At 37.8% G+C, this 10,725-nt stretch overlaps 1 protein-coding gene across 2 annotated transcripts in view; it reads left to right on the forward strand.

Annotated features, from left to right (window-relative positions):
- The window catches only part of MIPEP (mitochondrial intermediate peptidase), a 79,201-nt gene extending 68,854 nt beyond the window's left edge, over positions 1-10,347 (forward strand). Inside the window, exons 18-19 of one of the 2 annotated variants that reach the window (XM_074815999.1) lie at positions 744-817; positions 10,098-10,347. In XM_074815999.1, coding sequence (XP_074672100.1) covers positions 744-817; positions 10,098-10,192 — 169 coding nt within the window. In that variant the 3' untranslated portion in view covers positions 10,193-10,347. The remainder of the gene's footprint in view (positions 1-743; positions 818-10,097) is intronic. The other variant, XM_074816000.1, reaches the window with a different exon arrangement.
- Positions 10,348-10,725: the final 378 nt, after the last annotated feature.

A 10,725-nucleotide genomic window follows, 5' to 3' on the forward strand; every position in this document is an offset into this window, starting at 1 on the left:
ATGCTACTTGCTTCTGGAAAACATGAAACAAATGAGGCCGCGTAGGTTGATGGGCTTTTTTAGTGACAATTCGTTTTTAAGCCTTTTTCTCGTTTTTTAAGAGGATTACAAAACAGGAAATAACCACAGGTATAAAGTGTACTTTGGGACATGTTCATTGGTGCAAAAAAATTCATGTTGGTGTTTTAAAATACAGGTGTGCCAGTTGGGAGGCACTGAAATCCATATTTAGCTGTAATTAGAGAGCTTGATTTTCATAGATGCCTAATTAATTGTAATTTTCTATTGAAATCAAAGCTACTGTGGGTATTCAGGCTTCATGTCACCAACTTCAAAGCTAAGTATAGCTATCCTACTTACTTTGCTTTGTGAAATTAAAAAGTAAATTGTGAGATCAAAAATTGTAAGTGTTCTTATACCTTAGCTGAATGTTCAGAGCATTGTAACAGCAACTTTTCCACTTGGAGCAATGCAGGCTGAAATGTTGTTCACAAATTAACTTTTATAAACACCAACACATATATTCGTATGTATAAAATTTGTCTAGTTCAGTTACTCATAGTACAATTTTAAATGTAATTTGAATTTGAGGAGTCAACATGGAATCGAGGCAGTCATTGTTTCAGGGTGGAAAATTTCATTTGATCTCTTTCTCTGAGTTATGTCAAGATCCTAGAAGCAAGTCTGACTGAAAGCTGAACAGGTTGCATTTGCAGATGGCTCTAACATCTGTGTTTCTCCAGGGCAATGGGTGAGCGTTATCGTAGAGAGATGCTGGCACACGGCGGTGGAAAAGAGCCCGTACTTATGGTTCAAGGTAGAAGAAAATTAGAACTGTTTTATTTCCTTGCTCAAGGAGGAAATTATTTAACTGCATTTCCCAATTTGGTCTTTTTAGTTATGATTTTCATTGGATTTATGAAAGAAAACTTGTTAATTTATTTAGTTAAGGGGACTGGTTGTCAACTTTGTCATGGTCAGTAGAACTCCTTGTGATATACAGAATAAAAACACACACAGTTGGGGTGAAGTGTTCGAAGGGGTTGTATTACAAGGCTATCTAAAGAATTCAGAACAAGAGTATCTCATACTTGAAGGAAGACAGATGACGCCATTTTGGATACAAAAAATGAGTAACTTTTACATACATGGAATTCATAATACATCTGGTTATTCTGTATAGAAGAATTTGAACTTGTTTGGCCTTGTAATTTTAGCATCATCAAAATAGCTTTGGTTGTATTAGTACTTTGAGTATCCATTCTCATGCAATAGAAGTCTGAAGACTCTAATAAAGAAGACTGGAAGTCCAAAGACTGTAATAAATTTCATTATTCCTCTCAATACCATATTTGCCTTTTGAATCTGGAAAGTAACTTTTAAAAATCATTCATAGTGATAGCAAAAATACCATACTTCCTATATTAAAAAATAATGTCAGGAGAATTAAACAAGTTTTGAGAAACTGCTGACTTTATCTCAAATCACGATGAAGACGTTCCTCTGTAATGTTGCAGTATTCAGGCCAAACATTTTTACATTAGTGTTGCTGTTCCTGATATGAGCACTTGGTAAGTACTTCATCTAATGGGACATCTTTCAAGTCACTCCGAAATTCTTAATATTAAAGATGAATATTAATTAATTGGCCTCTGTTCACTCTGGTTTGGTAGACTGGAAATTGTGAGGGGTTTTTTTCTACAGATAAGGAAGACAGTGGTAATGTATCTGTATTTCACCATGAAATTGGCACAGTTTCATAACTAGAACACTTCAGTTCTTTGACCTATCTGTTTATATTTGAGGCCATAACCTCTGGTCTCCCTAGACTTATCATTCTCTAGATTAGTCTATTTATATTTCTGATCTACAGGGTTGCTTTTCATTCAGCATGACTTTGCAAACTTGCCTTTCTTTACTGTTCTTGAAGAATCTGTGTTTGTAACTTCAAAAAGCCCAAATTTGTGGATTAAGTAGTTGCAAGACATGAATGTATATCTTTACAAGTAAATCTAATTATTATATTGTAAGTCATATGGTAGAGAAAGAAAGAATGTTTTTAAATGCCAGTTATGCCTATCATCTCTTCTATTTCTGGGATGTATTTCTAATTTTACTGAGCATGGAATCTTCCTGGAATGTCCTAGAGGCTATGTTGAAGTTGCTGGCAGTGTGCTCTCTTGAATCAAATATTATTTGAATGAATTGTGCAAAATTCATCTGTGGATGGGCTTATACAAAATCTGTGAAAGTACAGTTGGATTTCCCCCTTGCATGTGAGTGAACACTGGAACGTGGTACAACTGGGGCTCAGATACGCATCAGGTATTTTAGATAAAACTTGCTACTGAAATTAATCTGAAAAAGTGGCATCTTAGTACAGGAAATTCCAAGTTTATTTTAAGTTTAAAGGAAATCCAAAGATTATGAAGTCTGGCAAGGTACAGTGAAAGCACACCAACAAGTTTTACTCTTGTAATGCAGTAATTAGATGTTTTAAGCATTTCAGTATTCATAGTCCTCATGTTTATAGTCCTCAATTCATTTACTGCAGATAGTACATCAGTGAGTTGCCAGGACCAATGGTGAATGATGAAGAGGTGATAGCGGTACAGCCTGGGGTTTGAAGAAGATAGCAAGCTAAGCTATGTTTAAGGAATAGTTGTGCATACTGCAGGGCAGTGAACTTGACATTAGTGATAGAATAATTGGATTTGATGATGTGACCAAAAAAAATCTATGTATAAAAGATATGCAGTTTGATTTTTAATTTTTTAATTTAAAACAGTAAATCCATAAACCACTAAATGGAACTGTCTGTCACTTTAAGGTCAGTAACTGGAGTGTACCTGCTTGGTGTGTTTGTTCACATGTAATAGGAGAACCAGATAGCAGTAACTCATCTGTGTCAGCATGAGTGATACTGGTGATAAGAGAACAGGCTATGATTTACAAAAAATGGCAGAAGTTTTCAAGATGTTTTCACAGAATTGCAGAATTATAGAATAGTTGAGGTTGGAAGGGACCTCTGGAGGTCATGTAGTCCAACTCACCTGAAGAAGGGCTCCCTAGAGCTGGTTGCCCAGGACCATGTCCAGATGGCTTTTAAATATCTCCAGGGAGGGAGACCGTGCAGCCTCTAGGGGCAACCTGTGCCGGTGCTCAGTTACCATCACAGGGAAGAAGTGTTTGCTGATGTTCAGAGGGAACCTCCTGTGTGTCCGTTTGTACCCATTGCCTCTGGTCCTGTCGCTGGGCACCACTGACAAAAGCCTGGCTCTATCCTCTTTGCACCCTCCTTCCAGGTATTTATACTCATTAGTATAGTCCCCCTGAGCTGTCTTTTCTCTAGGCTGAACAGTCCCAGCTCTTTCAGCCCTTTCTGGTGGAAGAGGTGCTCCAGTCCCTTCATCATCTTCATGGCCCTTTGTTGGACACTCTCCAATAACTCCATGTCTCTCTTGTACTGAGGCGGCCAGCACTGGACACAGCACTCTCCAGGTGTGGCCTCACCAGTGCAGAGACGAGGGGAAGGATCACCTCCCTTGACCTGCTGTCAATACTTTGTCTAATGCAACCCAGGATGCCATTCACCTTCTTTGCAGCGAGGGGCCAGTGCTGGCTCATGTTCAACTTGGTGTCCACCAAGACCCCCAGGTTGTTTTCTGCAAAGCTGTTTTCTTGCTGGGTGGCCCCCAGCATATGTTGGTGCCTGGGGTTGTTCCTCCCCAGGTGCAAGACTTAATACTTCTCTTTGTGAACTCTGTCCCATCATCCAGATCATTAATGAAGAAAGGCTGAGAGAGTTGGGGTTGTTTAGCCTAGAGAAGAGAAGAGAAGGCTCTGGGGAGACCTTATAGTGGCCTTCCAGTACTTAAAGGGGGCCTACAGGAAAGATGGGGAGGGACTCTTTACAAGGGCGTGTAGTAATAGGACAAGGGGTAACAGTTTTAAACTGGCAGAGGGTAGATTTAGATTAGATATAAGGAAGAAATTCTTTCCTGTGAGGGTGGTGAGACACTGGAACAGGTTGCCCAGAGAAGCTGTGGCTGCCCCCTCCCTGGGAGTGTTCAAGGCCAGGTTGGACGGGGCTTTGAGCAACCTGGTCTAGTGGAAGGTGTCCCTGCCCATGGCAGGGGCATTGGAACTAGATGATCTTTGAGGTTCTTTCCAACCCAAACCATTCTATGATCCTGTGTTAAACAGGACTGGACCCAGTATTGATCCCTGGGGTACACTGCTAGCTACTGGACTCCAACTCCCTCTGAGCCTGCCCGTTCAACCAGTTTTTAAACCACCTCACTCTCTGACCATCCAGCTCATACATCACAGCTTCTCTATGAGGATCCTTACAGTGTCAGAAACCTTGCTGAAGTGCAGGTAGACAATATCCATGGCTCTCCCTTCATCTACTAGGTCATTTGTTTCATCACATAAGAATATCAAGTTGGTTAAGTATGATTTGCCCTTGGTGAATCCTTGGTGCCTATTCCCGATGATTTTTTTTTTTGTTGTTGTTGTTTGTGAGCCTGGAAATGGTTTCCAGGATTAGCTGCTCCACCACTTTTGTAGGGATTGAGGTGAGACTGACTAGCCTGTAGTTCCCTGGGTTCTCCTTCTTGCCCTTCTTGAAGATAGAAGTGACATTTGCTTTTTTCCAGTCTTTTGTCACTTCTCCCAGTGGCTGTGATTGGTGAAAGATTACTGAGAGTTGCCTCGCAATTCCATCTGCTAGCTCCCTCAGCACTCATGGGTGCATTGCATCAGGGCCTGTCAGCTTATGTACATTCAGTTTGCTTAAGTATTCCCTGAGTGGATCCTCTTCCATTGAGGGTACATCTTTCTTGCTTCAGATTATCTCCTTGGCCACTTTTGTATTCTGAATTTCACTTTTACACTCTATATTTCTTTAATATTAAACAGAAATTTTAAAAGATATTCAAGATCATAAAAATAACCAGAATTAATCAGCAGATTCCTTGCCTGTGCATATTGTGATGTTCATTTGTAGACAGTGCAAAACTTAAAACAAGCATGCTTGAATGACTCCCTGAAAAATGAAATTGAGGTGACTCAGGTCTTTTGACAAGTTAATAATTTGATTGTTTGGGATTATTTCATGTTAAATTGTAGAACACACATGATGGAAAAGCTTATAATATGTTTATACTTAATTGCTCTGTATTATAAAAATTGAGAATGTAAGGAAAAAAGTAAGAACAGCTACTTGTTCTTTAATTTGTTTAGGCTCAATCACTTCTGACTCCTTTTGCTGTGTTTTTTTCCTTTTCATTATGGATGTTCCAGAATACTTGATTTCCATCTTTTCTTCGTTTTCATCAGCTGCAGAACTGTACTCCCATAGCAGATGACCAAACAGATTCCTGATTAAAGACAGATTCCACCAAACTTAAAAGCTTGTTGATTTTACTCTTCTTCAGGGAAACAGTCCAGATTCTGTGTTCACTAGTGCCATATTTCAAAAACTGTAGGCTGTTATTTCAGGCATTTTCTTTTATATAAAGAAATGTGCTTGTACAAGTCTGACTTTTGGATGCATGTATGTAGCCTCACCCTTGAAGTGCTTCTGTATCTCATTGTGAAGTTACCCATATTCATTGACTGATAACAGATAACTTCACAAGTGCATTTAATTTATACAGTTTTTTTGTTAAGATTTTATTCTCAGAAGCTATCTATTGTCTTTCTTTTGTGTTTGGATATGACCCTAGCTTTTAATCTTTCTCCCACATGATTCCGTAGATGTACTGATGAGGGAAGATAAAGGATCTGACCTGCCATCCAGTGGTGTTACTGACAAGATTCCTGTTTGGACTAGTCTTTAATTAGAAAACACAATATACTTTTTGTTGTTTGGATTTGATTCTCTTGGCATTTGTTTCCATTTAAAAAAAAAAACAAAACAAAAAAACAACAAGAAAACAACACAAAGGCTTTATGAAACCTTTTTTAACATGTTTCTGATGTGACCCCTTTTATCTTACCCCTTTGATAATCTACAAAATACAGAAATAGTCACAAATATGGATAGCAGGAGCAATTAAAAAATGAGTGAACAATGCTTTGTCCAAGAGGCTTTGTGTTTTTTTTCTTCTTAGAGAGGAAATACAGTTTGAGAAGAGCTTGATTCCTGTGTCATTTTTGGGTTGGCCACATGGCTCTGGTAGACTCTCTCCTTTCTAGGACTACATGGCATTAGGGATTCCAAATTCTTTTAAAGATATGTAATCCTGGTGTCCCTTCCAGGTCCAGTTGTGTGCTGGTTGCAGGTCTGAACAAGATTCAGGTGTGCACCATCCCTCCCCCTCTCCCTTGGCACTCCCTGCCTGGAGAGAAACACAGGTACATAGGCAGAAAGTGAACTGCAGTGTAAAAAGTGCTGGGTTGGATGATCTGGGAACAGAGCATGGAACACATCCTGGAGTGAGCTTCTCCTGCAGTTTTGATGCAGTCACATTGCCCTTTGGGTCTCTGAAGAAGTCCTCATGCAAAATACATACAAAGTTGTGTTCTTGATTTGTTAATGCTGTGTTATATTGCAGAGTCATACTCAGCTGTGTACATACATGGTAATCAAACCACCTGAATGTGTAAATAAACATGCATTTGCTCCAATGCAGTTTGAAAATTTGTTTTTCCATGCCTCAAATTGTATTTTGTGGAATAATTATGATTTGAAGAGGCTGTAAAAATCTTCAGATAATTATTTTATGTCTCTTTGAAAATATAAGAAATATGCATAAATCCTAAAAGGTGATGTGAACGGCAACATATGTTAACTCAAACTACACGGACCCAAAATAATTAGTGTTTCAAAGGGGCAGAGGCCAAATTTTGCCACAGGCTTTATTCTTCTCCCAGTTTTCAGTGATTGTAGGTTATAGCTAACCATCTCTCAAAAGGGTGTGGTTAACCACAGTGCTGTAATGTGAAAGGAAACTTCAAAGCAGAGAAGATAAGCTATGCAGTTGCCTTAGGCTTGGGAGAGACAGAGCTGAAATAGGAGTTGGGCTCAATGTATAAAATACACTCCTAGATTTTAAAACTGCAACCATCAGACCTTGTGGACATCTTACTAAATCATTTAGACTAAAGTGCTGAGTACTTACAATATATCAAAGCTGATCTTGCTTGGATATATTTTAATGGAGTTTAAAGGGAGACGTGACTATTCTTAACACATCTGTATAGAGTAAGAGGTTAAAACATGGAAATACCATCAGTGTCTGTTTCTTTTGGAGTAGTCTACTCTAAAATCTGTAGCTATTTATTTCATAAGGGCATGATCATTTTACTACTGTAGGAATTCTTCAGCAATGACTTAAGTTACTGTTCATCCTTCCTTTGCAAAAGCAAAATCTCCTAGTGTCTACTTTTGATGTCAGTGATGGGAAAATAGTAATGCAGTAGACCACTAATGCAAGAAATCTGAAATTGGTTTGTATTATCAAAAGTTGGAACTACTAGATAGGAGGTCATTTGACATCACTATTGCCAGAATGATTTTGAATTCTCCTACGTATTTAAAACAAACCATGTGGAGTCTAAATGAATGCAATTTCTAACAAGTTTTGAGTGAGATTTGGTAAGACTATTCAGCTACACCAAAATACATCCAAGTGTACTATAGTTAATAATGTTTCTTTTATTCATTTTGTAATACCCAGGGTTGTGATTTGAATGTTTTTGTTGTGATTTGCCATTTTTATGTAAGAGGGAAATCAGATCTACTTGAAGATAATCCCAGCATCAGTCCCTTCTCTTCCCTCTAATCATTATACTGTTAGCTTTTCTTCTTTTGCATCATATTGATAATAATAGTTTTAAGAATTGTTTGCAGGAGAATAAGTTTTAGTGTGTTGAAAGAATTGGCTAAACATCATCTGGGCTGGCTGTTTTTTATAAGTCATTATTGGAAGGGGTTTTTTTTGTATTTTGGGGAGTGGTGGTTATGTCTGTTATGGCCATCTTTATATATTGTCTATGTAGCATTACAGTCATCCCTCCATATTGATACCTGATAGAAAAGGGCATATTGGCTACAGAAAAATGGTTCTTTCATCTTAAAAATTGAAAGGAAGGAATAATTTCACCAACTTGAGATTTTTATACCTGAGCTGGTCATCGAGGTTTCCTTTCTGGGATACAGGGAAAACTAGGTTCTTCATAGGCACAACTCATCATAAAATAGACCTCTGAAAAATATCAGTTGAGTGGCACCCATGAAGGTCTTCTGACTGTTCAGTCTCTAGAAATAGGGCCAGTTAGTTCAGATGTCAATGTCTGAGGCAAAATGAGGCTAAAAAAGGCGAAATGAGTTACACTGTTGGGGCTGGACTGATCCAGCTGAGTTTGGCTGAGCTCCAATAGTCATGCATGACAGTACATGTTCTAGTGGGCTGCCAGCCATGTCACCTTCTTAAGGCATTTTCTCCACTTCTGAGAAAACTGCAGGAAAATAATATGAGTTTAAACTGGAGATTTTCCAAGGCTGTTAGGAAGCAAATATGCATGTCCTCCAGCCGGCCCACTCAGGAACTTGAGAGAGGGAGTCTGCAAGAGGCTATGGCTCTCTGGGGAGGTTAGATTAGTAGCTGGTATCTAGACACATCTGTTTCTCAGCCCAGCATATATCAAGCCATTTTTCATTGTGAACTAAAAGTAATTCCACAGCAATTTTGCTAACATTAGAGTAGATGACAAGTTTACCAAGTATTTGGAAATATTAATTCTGTTCTCTTTCATTTTGAAAATGATGCAAATGATGCAAACTTAATTTAACAGCATTTCAGTCAGCCTATACATAGTACAAGATTTGTTTTGCTTTTAGTGCTTTTAGTCTACTGGGTCATAGAAATTTGTGTTGATACTTGCAACATGTTTAAATTAGATTGAAATGGGATTCTGTGAGGTCTTAGCAAGAAAATTCTTTTTGGTTGCTCACACGGAATTACCTCAAGTTGGTCTGTTTCCTGGTGGGTTTTGAATCATTGTGTTATAGTAAAAGATTCCGGTCTTTTAGCAGCATGCAATTATAATTTCCATTGAAAGCAAATACTGCTGAGGATGTGAAAGAATATAAAATTCTGTTCAGTAGGTACGCCGATCAGAAAGGGTAGAACAAGGTTATATTTACATTGGCAGTTGTCAGAAAGAACAGATCACTTCAAAGAAGTATGAAGATGAAATTTTACATTATTTGGCAGCTGTACTGTTTTTTTTTTTCTGGTACAAGTAATGCAGTAAATTTCCATATATAATCTTGAAAATGTTAATAACAGCGAAAAGACCAACATTAATGTTTCTTTGTACTTAACATTACATCAGAAAATAATTTACAGGATATATTCTCATGCTTTCTAAAAACTGGGATTCTGGGGAGGAAGGTGTGAGATTTTTAGCTTCTCTGTTTATAGAATTACCTGATAAAGTACTTGAGGATGGTTCTTCATTATGCTAATTTCCCTGTCTGTTATTCTGTAGCCATATGCTACAGCTAACAGATGAACTAATCAAAGTTCTTAATAAAAGGTAAGTCCTGGTACTGTAAAAAAGCAAAACTAAGACTGCAGTGCACTGAAAATGCTTTTGTTTGGGTATGTTTCATGCCTTGTGAAAAACTTCAGATATTTGTGCTTTAAATACTAAATTAAATGCTTTTAAGATATGTAACACCTTGAGAAAAGATATTGCTTTTTCTGTCTCTGTCAGACCTGAGTCTCAGCAGATAAGGATTTAGGTACCTGCTCAATCACTGATTTATTCTAGTCATTTAGAAATGACTGAGTCTATAGTTACATTGCTTTAAAATGGGTGTATTTCCCTGCTTAAGCAAGATTGTAATGACAAAAATCAGTTAACAATCTTGAAACCTGTCAATTCTGTGATAATGTGTAACAGGTAGGTTGAGGAAATGAAATAATCTGTATGTATTATAATTACATTTATTTCTTGACAAAGAAACATGATATCAGTTTCTGTCATTCTGTGGCATTAAAAGCTAGCAGTAAGTGTTATTGTCAAAGCTTTCAAGGTCATAGTATTCTTGCTAAGAGTCTGTTGTCTTGGTTTCGTAGGTATGCTTCAGAAATCACCTTCAGTTGAAGATTTTGTGGATGCTCTTGTTTCAGACTTAGACCAGGACTTCGAAACATTTATCACGGACTCATAAAAATGTTCAACAGAACTGAATTCTTTTATGGAAGATTGCATATGTCTTCGTAATTGTGGATAAAATACTGTTGTGACTTATTTTGCTTCTTGGTGAACGCTTGCAAAAGTTTGAATATTCATGTTGGTGGAACAATAATAAATAATTTCTTTGAATCACCTGGTTTCATTTATGAAGATGATGGCTTTCTGTTGCATAGGAATTTGAGAGAACAAATCCTCTAACATGTACTGTTAGAAAATTTGGTCTTGTTGGAAGAGCTGATTAAATGGGAATTGAACTCATCTTCAGGGTGAGTGGAGTGGTATGAATGGTCTTTTGGTACGCACATTGCGTTCAGTATTAGGACATACCTGTTGAGTGTCATTACCCATTAACTGGGTCCTTTTGTCCTTTTATCTGTTATTTGGGTGTGTTTGTTTTATTGTGTAGTGGTGGTTCGGTTTCGCCCACCTCACTTTAAGGGCTTTACTGGATGAAGTCTGTCGTGTTTCAGCAAATATGGATTTACAGGCATTTTGGTGATTCCATTG

The sequence above is a fragment of the Strix aluco genome, chromosome 2, assembly GCF_031877795.1.
Source record: "Strix aluco isolate bStrAlu1 chromosome 2, bStrAlu1.hap1, whole genome shotgun sequence".
Classification (NCBI taxonomy): Eukaryota; Metazoa; Chordata; class Aves; order Strigiformes; family Strigidae; genus Strix; species Strix aluco.